This window comes from Bubalus bubalis, chromosome 11 (genome assembly GCF_019923935.1).
Source record: "Bubalus bubalis isolate 160015118507 breed Murrah chromosome 11, NDDB_SH_1, whole genome shotgun sequence".
Classification (NCBI taxonomy): Eukaryota; Metazoa; Chordata; class Mammalia; order Artiodactyla; family Bovidae; genus Bubalus; species Bubalus bubalis.
The window spans coordinates 50,944,836-50,963,834 of NC_059167.1; the positions used below are offsets into that span (position 1 = coordinate 50,944,836).

General features: G+C 43.7%; 1 protein-coding gene and 1 non-coding gene across 2 annotated transcripts in view; one reads left to right on the top strand and one right to left on the bottom strand.

Annotated features, from left to right (window-relative positions):
* The window catches only part of ALDH1A2 (aldehyde dehydrogenase 1 family member A2), a 119,962-nt gene that overhangs the window by 2,561 nt on the left and 98,402 nt on the right, over positions 1-18,999 (bottom strand). The window contains exons 8-12 of the mRNA XM_025295676.3: positions 11,490-11,592; positions 9,100-9,284; positions 7,556-7,720; positions 6,732-6,889; positions 6,208-6,282 (exon numbers count right to left, since the gene is read on the bottom strand). Of these exons, the coding sequence (XP_025151461.2) occupies positions 6,208-6,282; positions 6,732-6,889; positions 7,556-7,720; positions 9,100-9,284; positions 11,490-11,592 (686 nt within the window). The remainder of the gene's footprint in view (positions 1-6,207; positions 6,283-6,731; positions 6,890-7,555; positions 7,721-9,099; positions 9,285-11,489; positions 11,593-18,999) is intronic.
* LOC112577904 lies at positions 14,480-14,586 on the top strand. Its single transcript, XR_003102103.2, has one exon. It is a non-coding gene; the product is annotated as a U6 spliceosomal RNA (small nuclear RNA).

The following is an 18,999-nucleotide window of genomic DNA, read 5'->3' on the forward strand; positions in this document are numbered from 1 at the left end:
ACCACGGGCCAGCACTGGGCAGGGCGAAAGAGAAACGGCATAACTGGCCCCAGCCTCTGAGGAGCCTGCAGGTGGTCTGGCCTGACAGGGAGGGGTGGGTGCCAGGTCACCTGCCTAGGTGGCCACAGGAGACGAAGCCCTGCAACCGCTGGTCTAAGGATGCTGGGGTGAGGACAAGCCTCCTTGACACCATGCTCCTTTTCTTCACCTCTTTTCTCAAGTTCCTTCTCATTTTACCTCTCTTGAAATGCCTCTTTTTCTCTCCTCTATTTCATTGTTATATCAAGTATGTTCTCTTAATTTTTTTCTATAAAATACTTGAACTTTTGTCTTCTTTTCTTTTTAAAGTCACTCCTCTGTGAAGCTTCTCCTTGCGCTCTCAGGAGCGCGCCCTACTCTTCTGTGTTCAGAGCCCCTGTGCCAGCCTCCACTACTGACTGTCTGCGCCAGGGGGCAGGGTGCAGGAGGGAGGTGGCCGCTCTGTGTCCCCCGCCAACCTGTATCTTACTGATACAGCTTTCCGTCCTCCCCCACCTAGTGTGTGGCCCACAGCACCAGGCTCAAAGAAGCCACCTGATAACTGTGGGAATTATCTAATAGCTTTCCTGGGACCACACAAGGCTCCTCATGCATTTCCAGCAGCTTCTCTGAGCACCAGGACACCTGAGTGGTCATGCCCCCAGCCCCCAGGACATCAGAGATTGGGGCAGGCGTGTTGTCCTCTCATCTGCATTGGCCATCTTGCTCCAGGGATGAGAAGAATAAACTTGGGATTGCCCCACTTGGTATAAGGTTCTCTCACTGGCTCCAACCAGGCTGTCTCTTTATTACCAGCTCAGCTCTGGCTCTCAATGGACTTTTTCCTGCCCTTGGGCAATAGTGCATGTGTCTCTTCATCACGGACATCATCTGCCTCCCGTTTGAAGCGCGGTTACTCCCTTTTTGTTCCCTTGCTTGTGCACGCACTTGGGGCAGACCCTGAACCACTCTCCTCAGATCTCTAGGCTGTGAGAAACGTAAGAAAGCCTTCAGAGACAGGAACTTGCATTCCAGTGTGACTGTCAGATCCCAAACCTCTGGGTGCTCAAAGCAATGGAAAGCCCTGCTGGACTGCGGGTGCTCCTCTCCTGGATCCCAGGCAGCCAGCTGCTGTAAGCGTTCAGACTGCTCTAAGATGGAGAACTGGGTTCATATCTGCCACAAGAGGAAATAACGCCCATGGGCCCAGACCGCAAGGAAAGCCAGTGAGAGGTCTTAGGGCAGTGAGTGGAGCAGAACACTGGGGCAGGGGGTCAGCAGACAGCAGTGCCGCCTCGGCTCTGTGTTAACTGGCTGTGTGACTCCAGCCAACTCATCCCCATCTCCTGGTACCCAGCTGTCTTTCTGACATCAGTTCCTGAATGTTAGTATACATACCACTCATGAAGCTTGCTTCAAGTGTAGGTTCCTGACCAATCCCCTCCTAAGACTCTGTTCCAGTAGGTCTGGGGAAAAGCCCAAGAGACCATGAGATGGGTGGTTATTGGACCCAGACTTTGAGCAATACTGCTGTAAGGTCTCTGAAAGCCTTGACATTTTGGTTCTTCAGCTATTCTGCCATCTCCTTCCGGGGTCTTTCTCTCAAATCTACTGAAATTTTTCTTAATCCAGTTAAATTCTGTGGCACAGACAGTTTCACAGTTAAGGAAGAAGCTCACTGCTGCACAAAAGGCAGGTGTACTGTTACTGACACGCCCCAATACCTCTACATGGTCATCTGTCCAGCTGGGTCATGGGTCAGGGCACAGGACATTCAGAAGCCTGTATTCCTGCTTCTTGACCAGACTAGGTTATATTCCCAAAGATGAACCAAACTCGGCGTACATTATGAGGTAAAGTAGGATGTTGAATTTTGGTGTCTCTCAATCAGCCATTTTAGGAAATCACTCAGACTCACGCATAAAACAAACAAGGGTTTCTGCCTAGGGTGTCTGTTTCCCTGCCCTTTCCTTTGGCTTACGGCAGCATTTCTCAGAGCGGGGTCCCTGGATCACCTGTACCAGAATTATTCCAGAAATTTGTTAAAAATGCAATCCTGGGCCCTAGCCCAGATCTACTAAATCAGAACCTCTGAGAGGTGTCACCAGATAGGTGTGCTTGGCAAGCCTCTCTCCCAGCCTGCAGGTGACTCTCCCATGCACCCGCATACTGTACACACACACACACACACACACACACACAGACTCAGGGCATCCAAACAGCGCTTCTTGTCTTCAAAGCCTGTGTCCTTAGTTTTTAAAATGCTGAGGTTCACAGCTTTCTTTCCATCCCTCAGGTTTGTGACACATATTTTATAGCTTGGGCTTTATGACCTCTTGTCTCAGGAGAGCTTAATGAGATGGGAAAAGACATGAAGACTGAAATAGATGGAACTAGCTGAACAGGCAGAACTGAGAGAAACTCAGCACAAGTCTCTGACCCTAGGAATTAAAGGCCAACCCACTAGGTGAAAAACCAACTCTGAATATTCATTGGAAGAACTGGTGCTGAAGCTGAAGCTCTAATACTTTGGTCACCTGATGCCAAGAGCCGACTCACTAGAAAAGAGCCTGATGCTGGAAAAAACTGAGGTCAGGAGGAGAAGGGGGTGACAGAGAATGAGATGGTTGGATGATGTCGTCAATTCAATGGACATGAGTTTGAGCAAGCTCTGGGAGATAGTGTAGGACAGGTATACCTGTCGTGCTGCAGTCCATGGGGTTGCAAAGAGCTGGAGACAACTTAATGACTGAACAACAGCAATCACCAGGTAACCTGCAGAGGGCAGCCCTCTCCACAGCTCTCTGTAGGGGAGCGATCAGAGGCTCAGACAGCCCTCAGAAAGTGTTACCTCCCTTCTCTGTGCCTCTTAGAGGCGGGCAAGGTGATGCCAGGAACCAATGTTGGATGGAGCCTGCAGGCCTTAAGAGAAACAATTCTGTCTGGCTGGAAGGTGAAGCAGAGTTTCTGGGACTGTATTAAATAAGAAGGAAGAGTGAAGGATCAGGGCAGGGCAAGTTCTTCTATTTGAAGCAGTTCCTACCACTCAGGGTCATTTAAGGAAGAGAAAACACGTTTTGGGGGCAAACAGGGACAAAGACTCATATAATTTAGACAAGATGAAGTGAGCCTCATCAAAGACCACTGTTTCCTAATTATTTTTTAACTGCATGGAGAAGGCCAAATCACTGTTAGTGCCCATGAGATGAGTAGAGAGAGAGGCCACTAATCTGTGTGGTTCTGACACAGCCAAACTGTTCCCTGGACCTTCTTTCTAGGCAAGGGCAATGTTTCTGACAGAAAGTTCTGCACTGGACAATGTCACAAGCTTGAATCCTGGTAGAAGGCTTGCCCCGTGATGAGCGTCCAGGGCTAGCCTGGGATGAGAAACTGCTAACCAGCGGTTACATACGACAAGTCTATTTTATGCCCATGACACACAGCCTGTTAATGACCTGTAACAGTCTATGTGACCGGCATTTCCAGAGCCAGTGACGGCCCTGACATTTCAGAGGCCAGGAGAGCACAAACACAGGGGCAGGAAATGAAAGAGGTCGAATGCATCTTGAAAAGCAGGAGCAGAAAGTTAAGGCAAGTTAAGAAGAGATGAGTACATGGAGACTTTATAAAAGCTGAAGGAATACTAATAACAACAAATACTAATAACAACAAATGGGTTCTGGCTGTAGAGCAAGTGGGAGGTCCTGAAGGCCAGAAGCAAAGGTTCAAGCAAGAGCAGCTTCTCGCTGGTGTCACCACAGACAGAAAGCAGGTCGATGATGATACTAGCTGAAATTTAGGAAAACTTGTGCTGCATTTCTAAAGTAATGCATTTATTAAGAGAAAAATGGATTGTCTACTTGGCAGTCATTTAGTTGATCAATAATGATGATAGTAGCTCACATTTTCTGAAGGTTTGTCAGATACCCTGATGGGTATTTGGCATACTTGATTCTCACATTTAATCCTCACAGCAACCCTGTGGGGGAAGTACAATAACAATTCCCATTTTATAGATGAGGAGACTGAAGGTTAATGAGATTAAGTAATTTGTCCAAGGTGGCACAGGAATTAAGCAGTACAGCCAGGGTACATATCTGAGCTGTGTGATTCTAGAAACTCTGCTCTTAGCCTCAAAGCTAAATCTCAAAGCTAAACTTCATTTTCATGGTTTAATGGCTCAGGAGTAGAAATTATTAGCTACAGTATGTAAAGATGTAAATCTTCTGTGCTGGTCATGGGGTCTCCTCTTCTCCCTAAACACCACACATTTCTCCCATGGTGCCTTTGCTCACCCTCCCCTCACTGCCACCTTGTTTTGCCCACCAACCCTAAAAAATTATTCCTCTCTCTTCATCTACTTAAATGTTCCTCTTCTTTCAAGGCCAATTCAAATCCCTGTACATCTAAAGTTGTCATGGACTTCTCTGGCTCACGCCATCTCTATCACCCTTGAATTCCTCTATCACTTCACAGGCTGTTCTGGAATTATTTTGATTCTTTAAGTGTTGTATATTTAATTTATCCAACAAAATTTTAAATAATTCAATGAGCTGGACCTTTCCCCACAGACCAAGGATCATGCTTTGCACGAAGTATATGCTCAGTAGTTGTTAGCAGATTAACTGTGAACTGAACATTTGTTTTAAAAAAGGATATATTCAGTAATGCCAGGAAGAGTGGGCATAGAAGATATTTCCTCTTAAGAGTCACAGGATTTAGAAAACATGGATCCAGCTCTTTTCAAAATGAGTGAAAATTCAAGTTTTGGGGATGAGGGGAGGTATCAGCTCAGGAAGACCCTAGCTACCGTTCCTTCTTCAAAGCCATTCTAAGAATCCATCTATATATGAAACTGCAAATACAACCCTTCTAGTTTTCCTCTGCCACAGTCCCATTTTTCACATCCTTAGCATCACAAGAGGGCAGTCCAGCTCTGATCCTGACCCGGAAGAGCCCTTATTAAACCTGATACCCACACTTCCTTGGCCAGACATCACAGAAACTAAGCCACCAAAATTTTGGTTCTAAGCTCAGATCTGCTATTTAACTGGCTGTGTAACTTGGGAAAGCTACTTAACCACTCCAACCCTTAGTTTCTCATCTGAACCATCTATGAGATAAACATAAATGTATCTATTCCATAGAATTACTGTGAAAAGCAAATGAGACAAAATCAGACAATGTTAGGTAAGAAGGGAGAATAAAGCTACATGCAGAGCAGGGATCTGATTAATACTTATTACTGTTATTGCAAAATCCTCATAATGGGTCATCTTGCTGTAATCTCTACTAAAACATCCTCTCTACACCAAGAATGCTGCCCTTAAAATCTCTGGTATCTTCTCAGCTCCCACATCTGCCCTCTAAAGACCTTTCTGACTGGGTTTAAAGCAACGTCTCCACTTGCATCTTCAGCAAATCCCCTCCGTCCACCCCATGTCCAAGCTCTACAGCCCCAGACTCAAAAGATCCAATAGGCACCGAGCAGGTGACAATGAGCAAACTGGGTATGTGTAAAAATAACAGCAACCAATATTAAGTTCCGTGAACTGCAGAACTCACAGCTGCACCAATTCCACCATGGGTGAATGAAATAAGCAAGAAATTTAGATTTTATGGAAAGCCTCCTCTTTTTGGATGTAAGGTAAAGATTTTTAAATGTTATGAGGAAAAAAAACAAAACAAAACAAAACAAAACATTTCTCTAGGCCAGATTTGTCCCTGAGTAGACAGTTGGTGACCTGTTTTAAATACACCAAATTCTGTCTTCTGTCTGGACTATTCTGTACTTTCTGTGACTTCATGCCCAGGGACTGTTCTTGCTATTCCCTCTGCCTGGAATATCTTCTTCTAGAAAAACTGAAATGTTATTCCTTCTGAAACTTCATAGGCAAAATTAATTTATTTTTTCTCTGTATTTAATAAGATGTTTAACCTACTTCTATAATAGCACCTATTACATGAGATTATTGGTGCATGAATTTTTCTCCATTCCCACTTAAGGTAAGGGCATTGTTGTGTTTTAGTTATCCTTGTAATGTGTGCTTTGTTTATAGACATGTGTTTTCAACATAGTGTTTGTTTATTGAATGGATGAGAGTAAGAGAATCCACTGATGTGAGTACACTCTATGCTGCTATTTGTAACTCTATTTCTCTTTGGGCACCAGCAACTTGGGACACTTACATTTCTCTCCCATTTCCAGACATCTTGAATCCCCCAAAGGGGCTCTGGGCATTTAAGGCATTGTAACAATTGATCCTAAAAGAGTAAGACATGTACTGTTAGTGTGAGTTCTGTTTATACAGAAATAATCCCACTGGCATGATATTTCTTTTGCAAGTTCTATTTTTAAATTCCTTTTCCCACATGAAAATTTTATAATTTACGATTTTGTGTTTTTTTAAATTGTTATTGGAGGATAATTGCTTTACACTGTTGTATTTGTTTCTGCTGTACAACAAAGTGAATCAGCTATACGTATACATATATTCCTCTCTTGAGTCTCCCTCCCACACTGTAGATTTCCTGATTTAGCCAATAGGAAGTGTCTCTTCTCAGGGTGAAGTCTTTGGTTGGTCTCTCCCATCTTTCCAGAGCTTATGTGTTTATTTCACACAGGCTCTGAAGAATTACAAGGCCCCGTGCCACCCCCAACCCCTGCCCCACAGAATGTGTTATGGCCAGAATGAGACTGGCCCTGATCTTACCAAACAGTCCCGGCTTGCATTGCAGAAGATACTGTGAGGGCCTTGTTGATGTCATTGGTAAAGACAGCTGCTACAAGCCCGAAGTCCGAGTTGTTGGCTCTTTCAATAACTTCATCCATAGTCTTAAACCTCAAAATTTCCTGAACAGGGCCAAAGATCTGCAACAGAACAGACGGATCCAACATGGGTGCTTTTCCATCCTTTTACCTGTTCTCCAAACTTCTGCCTTCATCATTTAAATGATGTTTAAGTTTAGCAGAACATAACTGTAAAATATCCCAAACTTTCCCAGAGTAAGATTGTGTACATCTACCCTTAGAGTTTAACACCTCCAGTCCCCAGCCCTGCCTGGCACCCCTTGATTGCACTGTATGTTCTAAAGCTGTGCTCTCCACAAGCTCCCAGGCACTGCTCCAGAACTGAGAGCTACTGCTCCGGGCTGCTGGTTGATCTGCAACTGGTCGTTTCCTGCAGAAGTGTGATGATGCCTGGGTGCTTTCTCTTTCCTGGTTAACAGCCTAATGACCCACATTGGGGGGAACTTAACTGTTATCAATGTATTACTGAGACTAGTGATTGATTTTTATGATGATTCTGTTGGCTGATAACAACTACAATCATAAAGTGCCATCACCTGGCCTCCATCTAGCTCGCTTGCCTTTTTGTCTAGCTTTTTTCTTGAAAGTGGGATTCCATAGCCATGTTTATTGCTATTGTATAATGTATATAAAGTACAAAGAACTAAACCTCTAATACTGTCTACTAGAAATGCCCTGGAAACAACCCCGGGGAAGAAGTGGCTGCTGTTGAGGTCTATGAGCTACCTCCTCCTTGGCAATCCGCATGTCGTCAGTGACATTGGAAAACACCGTGGGCTCGATGAAGAATCCCTTTCGGCCCAGCCCCTTGCCTCCGCACTCGAGCTTGGCGCCCTCAGCCACGCCGCTCTGGATGAGCTCCAGGATCTTGTTGTACTGCTTCTTGTCAATCTGTGGAAGAAAGCACCTAATGACTCCAAGTGAAATCTCTGAAAATGGAGCAAAATACACTCAAGAATCTCTCATTTGTGATTTTTTTTTCAAAGTTTCATTATACCTAGTCAAATCACATGGAACTGCTGTTAATTAACCATTTTTGATCTACAAAAAGGGAAATTTTGTATGGTTCAACCTAAGACATCAAGAATTCCAATAAATGCACTGCTCTGCTGTTACTGACAAATCGTAACTACCAGTTCAAGATTTAAGCAATGTTTCTCAATGATGGAGATATTGGTTGATTGACTATTGACTTTTTACAGAAGTAAAAATTAGCCTTATAGACAAATGAAGAGTGTAGCGACTTGTACTGATACTAAACAGATGAAAACAGCAGAGGAGCTAACACACAGGCCCTGTACATGGCGCTACACATCGAATCCTATTGGGGTAGTATTTTTATGGAACTACAGTTACACCATCAGAGGAAAGGATTAAGTTTAAAGAGTGAGAGCTAGCACCCTAGTCCATAAAATTAGGTCATTCTTGCCTCCCCCACGAGGCTCCAAGTTATAGAGTTATTGCTCAATTGCTATTGTAAATAAAATAAAAACCTACACTCACCTGGGTTTCAACTGCTGCTAGAATTTTAGTCTTCTCTCAAATGGCCCCCAAACTAAGGAGATGTTGTTTCTTATCAGGAAACCCATGCTCTCATGATCCAGATGAGATCTGGTCTACATATTCCTTTAAATACTCTCAGTTCAAAACTAGAATTCATCTGGAAATACACATAGATGAGTGGGGAGGACCTGCAGAGCTCAGTCTGCATGGGGTCTGTGGGCCTCCTCCTTCACCACAGTGCATGAAGCATTCAGAGTAAGAGAGAACCACATGGCAGAGGAAAAAGCAGACAGCTCTTGTTCCTACACATTTACAAGCTGCAAGTGGTTTCCCCAGAGTGGGTCAGCTTGGTGGAAAAGAAACCTTGGCAGCCGGCAAAAGGACAAATGGTTTCTGGGAAGGAGAGATACCTGCCCTCCTTGACTGTGGCACCTGTGGGGATGTCCTGAATCCAACAGTTAAGAACTGGGTTCTAGTTAAGATCCATCTTGCCCTGCCTTCTTTAGAGCCAAGAGACTCCAACTTACCCCCAAAGTTGATGATACCCTTAAGGCAGTCCTAATCCCTTAGTTTTTCAGAGATAAAATTTAGAAATGAAAAGAGAAGCGTAAGACACAAGCAAGTAATGCCTTGATGGCTATATTTTCAGCCATGAAGACAACTGAGGAGGAAGAGTAAGGAGGTTGGTGCTTTGTTGGGTTCCATTACAGTGTCCTATTTCTGTGCTCACCAGGGATTAAGAAAGGACATGTCTATGACTTCTCTACCTGGGGTCCCTGCTCGGTGGTGGGGTCAAAGGGACTCCCCACTATGCGCCTCTTGGCCCGCTCCACACTTCTTCTCACAAATTCTTCATAGATGGACTCCTCCACAAAGATTCGAGACCCTGCAGTGCAGCACTGGCCTTGATTGAAGAACACACCCTGGTGAGCCTGCTCCACAGCATAGTCCACTACAAGAGGAAACAGCCATGTTCTCAGCACCAATCTATGGGACTGCCTCCCCTCCCCAAAGAACCAGGCATAATGTCATGCTCACTGCAGAGCAGAACCGTGAGCAGCCCAGTGAAAAGCACTGGACTGAGAACACAGCTTTCTTCTAGTTCTAACCAGACCCTGACACTATTAGCTATGTTAAGCTTGGCAATCTACTCTTGGAATCCCTTTCTTGTTCTACAGAAGAGAGGAATCAGACCACATTATCTATAAAAGGAGTCTCAAACCCCAATAATCCAAGGGGCTGGGCAAATAATGCAATGGTAGTGAAGCAGTGTGACAGAGACTCAGAACCCCTATGCATAGACATAGCCCAGGGTTGGCAGATTCCAAGTTTTAAGAAAAAACAGAAATCAATATATTTTGTGTAATATTTAGAAGTAAACATAGCTATGGGGCTTCTTAGGTGGTTCTAGTATTAGAAAACAAACCTGCCAATGCAGGAGATGCAGGAGACATGGGTACAACTCCCTGGGTCAGGAAGATCCCCTAGAGGAGGGCATGGCAACCCACTCCAGTATTCTTGCCTGGAGAATCCCATGGACAGAGGAGCCTTGTGGGCTATGGTCCATAGGGTTGCAAAGAGTCGGACATGACTGAAGTGACTTAGCACACACAGCACAAACATAGCCATACCCTGCATTTGGCCTATAGACTGCCAATTTGCAATCCCTAATCTATAAGACTTTGCAGTTGTGCTTTTAATTAGTGTTTTGGTGAATTAAACTGTAACAGCAATGATCGTCTTTGAACACACTAAATTTCCTCTATATGTACATGGACTTATATAATAGCATGTGGTAACACATTTTATTCTATCTTGTACTTGAAAACAGTATTAATAAACCTGGTGTCTCCGTGCTTAGTCATATCTGATTCTCCAAGACTCTATGGACTGTAGCCTGCCAGGCTTCTCTGTCCTCTGGATTTCCTAGGCAAGAATACGGGAGTGGGTTGCCATGCCCTCCTCCAGGGATCTTCCCAACCCAGGGATCGAACCTGCATCTCCTGCGGCTCCTCCATTGCAGGCAGACTCTTTACCACTGAGTCACAAGGGAAGCCGGTGTCTGCTAGTCGCTAAATGACTGACTCAATGGATCAATCAATGTACTGTCAGGGGAGTGCCTACATTTTAATAGGAATTTAGTTATAGAATTCTGATCTATTTGACAACTAGTATAAAGCTGAATTCTTTGCAAATCCCAAGCTAGGGCTGAAATTCAGGCAATCTGCTTTCTGTTTTCTGACATCTCTAATAGTGAAATTGAGGGAATAGAGCTGTCTGGCAGGACGTGAAGAATAAAAAGGATGCTTGAAAGAAGTTTTGTAATTTCATTCCCTGGGAAGTTTTCCCAAACAGAAGGACCACTCCCATGCAGAGTGGACTAGAGAGCAGCCTATCAGGAGACATGGGGTTTCCTAGATTGTAGCTCCAAGCCTCTGTATAGTCTTACTGCCAAGGTGTGATCATCTCCAATTTAGGTCTATTCATACGGAACTGTGGAGAAGGGAATGGTAATCCACTCCAGTACTCTTGCCTGGAGAATCCCATGGACAGAGGAGCCTGGCAGGCTACAGTCCATGGGGTCCCAAAGAGTCAGACACGACTAAGGGACTAACAACACACAGCACACATACAGACACACCACAGTGCGTCACCAACCTTACCGAAAGCCACGGGAGCAACACAAAGAGGGGTGGGCAGCCAAACAGAGAAGAGGGTGTGGGTTTGGGACAACGTTGGCAAGGCTGGTGAACTAAAAAATTTTAATGATCTACAAAGCTACCAGGCATACATGAGACGTTTCAGATTTCTTGAATCTGGGCGGAGGCTACATTTCCAGTGTTGAGAGGCTTAAACCACACTGTTCTTTCCACTGTGCAACACTGGCCAAGCCTTCACCTCTTCTATTATATTCTACAACATCGCAAAATCAAAATGGCTTATGATGTCTAGAAAACAAGCTCTATCTGATTATAAGTGGTCCTTCCCAAAAGTGGAGGGAGGTTTTTCTCCGTAGAATGAAGGGTCTAGACTTTTCTCCTTGAATGCCACTTAGCTTCAAAGACCTTTCTCTGCATGTTCTGTCTAAAGTGGAGATAACAAAAGTGAGCACCACAGGGTGTGCCAGGACAAGGCAGCACATATGTGGTGGACTTACAGTCAGCATCTGCAAAAATAATGTTGGGACTTTTTCCTCCAAGTTCCAGGGTTACTCGCTTCAAATTGCTTCTTCCAGCTGCTTCTTGGATAAGCTTGCCAACCTGAAAGAAGGGCAGTGGAGAGAGGTTTTGCATGTCTTGCAGTTGAGACCATAAGTGGCCAGAGGCAGCTGTACACAACAGTGGGACAGGGTAGTAGTGGACCCTGCAGGGCAAAGCACCCACTGGATACACAGGATCGGCTCCTGTGGTCACCTTGTGTGGACAAGACATGCAGTTTGGGATTCAGTTTCATGTCTGTGCTGAAGGGAGTTGGAAGACAGCTTTAGTTTCATGATGGAAGGAGCAAGGAAAAGGGGGTTAAACCTGATTCTTAATCACTGAACGATTTCTCTAAAGACAACTGGCAAGCAAAATGTAACTAGAGATTTTCCACCACTGCACTGTGGCTTTTAGCTTTTGGACTCTGGCCTCTAGAAAAAAGCCAACTGGCTCTACTTGAAAGACTTTTGAGTATAAAACAAACTCTTCATGTGTCTCCAAAAATGCCAGGTATGACTTTAATCACATGGTCCAAATATATATATATATATATATATATATATATATATATATATATATATATAGATGTGATACCTCTGCTTCTGCCTAGGGCTATAGTAAAAGGATTCCAGAAAGCTGAGGACCTATCTTTATTTGTGCAATTCCCATTAACCTAGAATCCAAGCAAGCGAGAGGTGAGTTTGAAGAAAGCACTTCCCATTGTGTAGACTCACACTGTTAACAACATTGAAAGTATCAAGATAGAAGCATGGATGCAGCACCTAGAGCCTCCATTCAAGAAAGAATGCCTTGCCTCAGTGACTAGGAATGCTGTCAGCTCATTCAGAAAAGAGCCTCCTCACCCAAAGGGACACCCTCCCCGGGGGTCCCTCATCCACTGCCTGTCAGTGGCAGTGGTACCGCCACTAGACAGCTCTGCTTCACCACACCCACGTGCTTGGCTGAGGCCATCAGACCTAAACTGCAGCTCCACTTCCCCTGATTCCACTGCCCTTCAGCTGGGATTCCCAATGACATATAACCTGCATGGCAAACTCTACCTCACCAGGTGCTGCTCTACTGGAGGACAGAGGTCACTCCGTGGAAAGCACTGAGCCACCATATAGTTCTTATAGGCAGTGTGTCCTTGTTGAGATGAAAACAGTTACTCATGACCTGGAATCCTACTGAAAATAATGCATTTTAAAAGTCTAGGGGAAGAGAAATACTAAATATATGTTGGACTCCTCTAGTCTCTGATTGAGATCCTGACTGATAACTCCTCAAGCAGTATAGAGCAGTTAAAAGGCCCTGGAGCCTGAATTTTTTTTTTAACTGATTATAACACTTAACAACTGTTTGAGCTTGGGATTTTAAAAAATCTTTTCTGAGCCTCCATTCCCTCCCCCATAAATGGAGCCATTCCCTCCTCCGTAAACACTACCTACATCAGAACTTCACAGCAAACAGAAGGGGAAAAGAATGGAAACAGCGACAGATTTTATTTTCTTGGTCTCCCAAATCACTGCAGACGGTGACTGCAGCCATGAATTTAAAACACACTTGCTTCTTGGAAGAAAAGCTATGACAAACCTAGAAAGCATATTAAATAGAGCAGAGACATCATCACTTTGCCAACAAAGGTCCATATAGTCAAGCTAAGGTTTTTCTAGTAGTCAAGTATGAATGTGAGAGCTGGACCATGAAGAAGGCTGAACACCGAAGACTTGATGCTGTCAAATTGTGGTGCTGGAAAAGACTCTTGACAGTCTCTTGGACAGCAAGGAAATCAAACCAGTCAATCCTAAAGGAAATCAACCCTGAATATCATTGGAAGGGCTGATGATGAAGCTGAAGATTCAATACTTTGGCCACCTGATGTGAAGAGCTGACTCACTGGAAAAAACCTTGATGCTGGGAAAGACCGAAGGCAGGAAGAGAAGGGGATGACAAAGGATGAGATGGTTGGATGGCATCACCGACTCAATGGACATGAGTTTGAGCAAACTATGTGAGATAGTGAAAGAGAGGGAAGCCTGGACGTGGGCACAAAGAGTTGGACATGACTTAGCAACTGAATAACAACAACAACAACAACAACAACATCCGAACTTACTTGTCTTGAGGATGCAGTGATCTAAGATTGATGGCCCTCAGAACCCAGGCTGGCACACAGTAAGTGCCCATATGAGTTACCCACATCCAGGTGCAAGAGGCCAGCCACCACCTCGCCCCAGAAGAGAAACTGAGATGGTCCGTAAGGGGTGGGGCCTTCCAAAGCCGGTCTCCTCCCAGGGCTCCCAACTATGTATGCATATCAATTACCTTGCAAAAACACCGAGGAAACTCTCTATCATGCCACCAATCTCCAATACTGCTCATTAGCTGGATTAAATGCTTTCTATGTTTTTATTGTTACTTTACCTCCTGGCAAGAAAAATTCAGAAAATATACTCCCATCCTGAGGAAATCTAACCTTGGTAAAAGAGGTAAAATTAAGAGTCTCTCGGATGCAGAACACTATTGCTCATCAAAGGTGTAAGAAACTAACATCTGATCCTAAGGATTAATGCGCAGACTAGTCCATGGCCAGACTGCCCTTACCCACTTACCGGCGTGTCTCTCTTCTACTTCCCAGGAATATGGGCTAAGAAAACCCTCATTCTCAAGCAAATGTGCTCTTTCTCTTGCATGAGGGAAGTATGGATACACAAAAGAAAGGAAGGTATGGGCCTCTATGCTGGTCAGAGAACAGCAGGTGGGTGAGATCAGGACTGAAGCCTGAGAGCCCAGTAGAGGTGAACCCACACAAGGGCGATAGGGCTTGGCTCTCTCTGCCCCGAGGAATCCATATTAACCGATGGGGATTCATTTTCAAAGTCCAGGAAGGTAAAGAGAGAAGAGCTTTCTCAAAGAAGATAATCACTATCACTAGAAGTCATAAACAGTGCTCGCTTCGGCAGCACATATACTAAAATTGGAACGATACAGAGTAGATTAGCGTGGCCCCTGTGCAAGGATGACACGCAAATTCGTGAAGCGTTCCATATTTTTAGAAATCAAAGAGGACACTAATAGATGGAGAAATATACCATGTTCATGGATTGGAAGAATCAATATAGTGAAAATGAGTATACTACCCAAAGCAATTTATAGATTCAATGCAATCCCTATCAAGCTACCAACAGTATTCTTCACAGAGCTAGAACAAATAATTTCACAATTTGTATGGAAATACAAAAAAACCTCGAATAGCCAAAGCTATCTTGAGAAAGAAGAATGGAACTGCAGGAATCAACCTACCTGACTTCAGGCTGTACTACAAAGCCACAGTCATCAAGACAGTATGGTACTGGCACAAAGACAGACATATAGATCAATGGAACAAAATAGAAAGCCCAGAGATAAAGCCACGAACATATGGACACCTTATCTTTGACAAAGGAGGCAAGAATATACAATGGATTAAAAACAATCTCTTTAACAAGTGGTGCTGGGAAAACTGGTCAACCGCTTGTAAAAGAAGGAAACTAGAACACTTTCTAACACCATACACAAAAATAAACTCAAAATGGATTAAAGATCTAAACCTAAGACCAGAAACTATAAAACTCCTAGAGGAGAACATAGGCAAAACACTCTCCGACATACATCACAGCAGGATCCCTATGATCCACCTCCAAGAATATTGGAAATAAAAGCAAAAATAAACAAATGGGACCTAATTAAACTTAAAAGCTTCTGCACAACAAAGGAAACTATAAGCAAGGTGAAAAGACAGCCTTCAGAATGGGAGAAAATAATAGCAAATGAAGCAACTGACAAACAACTAATCTCAAAAATATACAAGCAACTCCTACAGCTCAATTCCAGAAAAATAAATGACCCAGTCAAAAAATGGGCCAAAGAACTAAATAGACATTTCTCCAAAGAAGACATACAGATGGCTAACAAACACATGAAAAGATGCTCAACATCACTCATTATCAGAGAAATGCAAATCAAAACCACTATGAGATACCATTTCACTCGTCAGAATGGCTGCGATCCAAAAGTCTACAAGCAATAAATGCTGGAGAGGGTGTGGAGAAAAGGGAACCCTCTTACACTGTTGGTGGGAATGCAAACTAGTACAGCCACTATGGAGAATAGTGTGGAGATTCCTTAAAAAACTGGAAATAGAACTGCCTTATGATCCAGCAATCCCACTGCTGGGCATACACACCGAGGAAACCAGAAGGGAAAGAGACACGTGTACCCCAACGTTCATTGCAGCACTGTTCATAATAGCCAGGACATGGAAGCAACCTAGATGTCCATCAGCAGATGAATGGATAAGAAAGCTGTGGTACATATACACAATGGAGTATTACTCAGCCATTAAAAAGAATACATTTGAATCAGTTCTAATGAGGTGGATGAAATTGGAGCCTATTATACAGAGTGAAGTAAGCCAGAAAGAAAAACACCAATACAGTATACTAACGCATATATATGGAATTTAGAAAGATGGTAACAATAACCCTGTGTACGAGACAGCAAAAGAGACACTGATGTATAGAACAGTCTTATGGACTCTGTGGGAGAGGGAGAGGGTGGGAAGATTTGGGAGAATGGCATTGAAACATGTAAAATATCATGTATGAAACGAGTTGCCAGTCCAGGTTCGATGCACGATGCTGGATGCTTGGGGCTGGTGCACTGGGACGACCCAGAGGGATGGCAAGGGGAGGGAGGAGGGAGGGGGGTTCAGGATGGGGAACACGTGTATACCTGTGGTGGATTCATTTCGATGTTTGGCAAAACCAATACAATATTGTAAAGTTTAAAAATAAAATAAAACTAAAAAAAAAAGAAGTCATAAACATTATTATTAATTATATTAAAAAAACTAGCATTTACTGAGTGGGTTTATATGAGACATTTACATGTATTCATTCATTTAGGCCTCTCAAAACCCCTACAAGGTAGGTATTATCTCATTTTAAAGAACAGTAAGCTCAAGTCAGAAATCAATGGCTGTTACCAGGTTACCTGGATGGTTAATGCAGAGCCTGTTGGGCTCTGTGCAGGCTGACTTCATGGTCCAAGTGTGGACCACTTCCTCTCCTTCCCTTAACCTCCTCCCAGCACTCTGTCTTCCTTTACATATTTGCTGAGCACCTAACGCATGCCACATACCACCAAAACCTTGTCCTTGAACTTAGAAGAGAGGAGGAATATCACTTTTTACAGACACAAATAATGATCATAGTTCATCAGCTACAAAACTTATATTCTGCCTTCAGACTGACTTTTGAAAACCAAGCAAAAGGAAGCAGAAACCACAGCTTTTACACACAGGAAGACGCTGAATAAATGTTTGGCATTGGTGAAGAGAGTGCTGGCCTGCTGGCATGACACTTATGTTAGCTCTGTTCCCTGACAATTCATCAAAGTGCTCTATGGCTTGGTATCTGTTGCACTAAGAATGCTGTCCAATGATTAGTATTTTCATGGCTACAGTAACTATACAAAAATCTTGCTCAGTCAATGGTCATCAGAGAAGAATACCTAACAGTAATTTTTCCTGTGTCAATGCTTTGCCAACCTTTCCTTAGAAACCAAATTTGTACTAAACACTGCAAGGCAAATCTCAGATGAATAACGCTTTTCCTTTTCATCTTTGGAAGAAGGTCACATTGCAGCCCAGCCTCAAGAAAGAAGTGGATGTGTTACCTACACTACAGGAGAACCATGGCCATCTAGATTGGCCTCATGACAGAATACTCTGAAAAATCCCAGTTTCTCATCAATCCCCTTCATTCAACATGTACTCCTGGTTCTCCTACTATGTGTCAAGCACAATGCTAGGTACTGCTCCTCATCCACAAGGAACTCACAGCTAAGAGGATTCCCATGTAAACCTAACAGGTGTTCAATAAGTACAAAAAATCTGGGCCTGACTTAATATTAGATCTGAACAGTGGAATTATGATTGTGCAGCATTTTGTTATAATCCAGGGTCAGGCTCCTTTGAACCTCACCCAGAGAAGTGTGTTAGAATGAAACCTTCATTAATTACAGGATTGGGTATCATAAGCCTTCCCATTTTACTCTCAGTTTCCAGGTCAGACTGTCTCTGGAGAATACATTACTACTCAGGAATTCTCCCCACAAATGAAATGAAATTAAGTGACCCTGAAGGGAGGCACTCCTCACTACGCTCAGCGGGAAAGAGACAACAGGAAGAATAGATGTGACTCCAAAGCAGGGAATTCTTAGCAAGAAAGAGTAATGTTTTAAAATGAAGAGTTCACGTGAGAACTGACTCTTACAAAATATGATATGTCCTGTGCAAAGCAACCTAATATATTACTTGTCCGAATCCCATGCAAAGGTTTCTGAAGTTAAAATCTCTGGGGTAGGAAAGTCCAGGAAGAAGTGAAATACAGACATCAAATGAAGTACAGACCTGGGATTAAGTAGCTCATGTTAGAAAAGTTCTGTGGGGATATTTATGTGCCACGCCAGTCATGTTTATACATGAACAGAAGGGAAAACATATGATGAGCTAAATGAGGCTGCCAGGATGGACAGGCCTTCTGAGTTGTTCAAGTCAAGGCAATGGGGTGGACTTCATAAAACTAAACCCTATTCTGATAAATAGCCAATCTTTGAGATAAAACAGAGAAATAAACAGTTTGAGAAACTAAATCCTGTATGTGAATATGGATAAAATAGAATAAAGGCACAGAGACCAGATTTTGACCAAATTTATCATTATCTTTTTTTTTTTCAAATAAGATTTTCCAATATGAATTGATGCTTTTGAACTGTGGTGTTGGAGAAGACTCTGGAGAGTCCCTTGGACCGCAAGGAGATCCAACCAGTCCATTCTAAAGGAGATCAGCCCTGGGATTTCTTTGGAAGGAATGATGCTAAAGCTGAAACTCCAGTACTTTGGCCACCTCATGCAAAGAGTTGACTCATTGGAAAGGACCCTGATGCTGGGAGGGATTGGGGGCAGGAGGAGAAGAGGACGACAGAAGATGAGATGGCTGGATGGCATCAGATGGACGTGAATCTGAGTGAACTCCCGGAGTTGGTGATGGACAGGGAGGCCTGGCGTGCTGCGATTCATGGGGTCGCAAAGAGTCGGACACGACTGAGCGACTGATCTGATCTGATACATCCTGTCCTATTTTTTGACAACCTAGCTAATTATAACCATGACCAGGCTGCTGCTGCTAAGTCACTTCAGTCGTGTCCGACTCTGTGCGACCCTACAGACGGCAGCCCACCAGGCTCCCCCGTCCCTGGATTCTCCAGGCAGGAACAGTGGAGTGGGGTGCCATTGCCTTCTCTGATGACCAGGCTAACAGACTACAATTTTGCCCACAGGAGTGAGAAGACCTATTTACTGCAAGCTCTGGCTTGGTTTCTAACTAACCTTTGATTTGGGAAAGTCACTTCACCTCCTTTGGC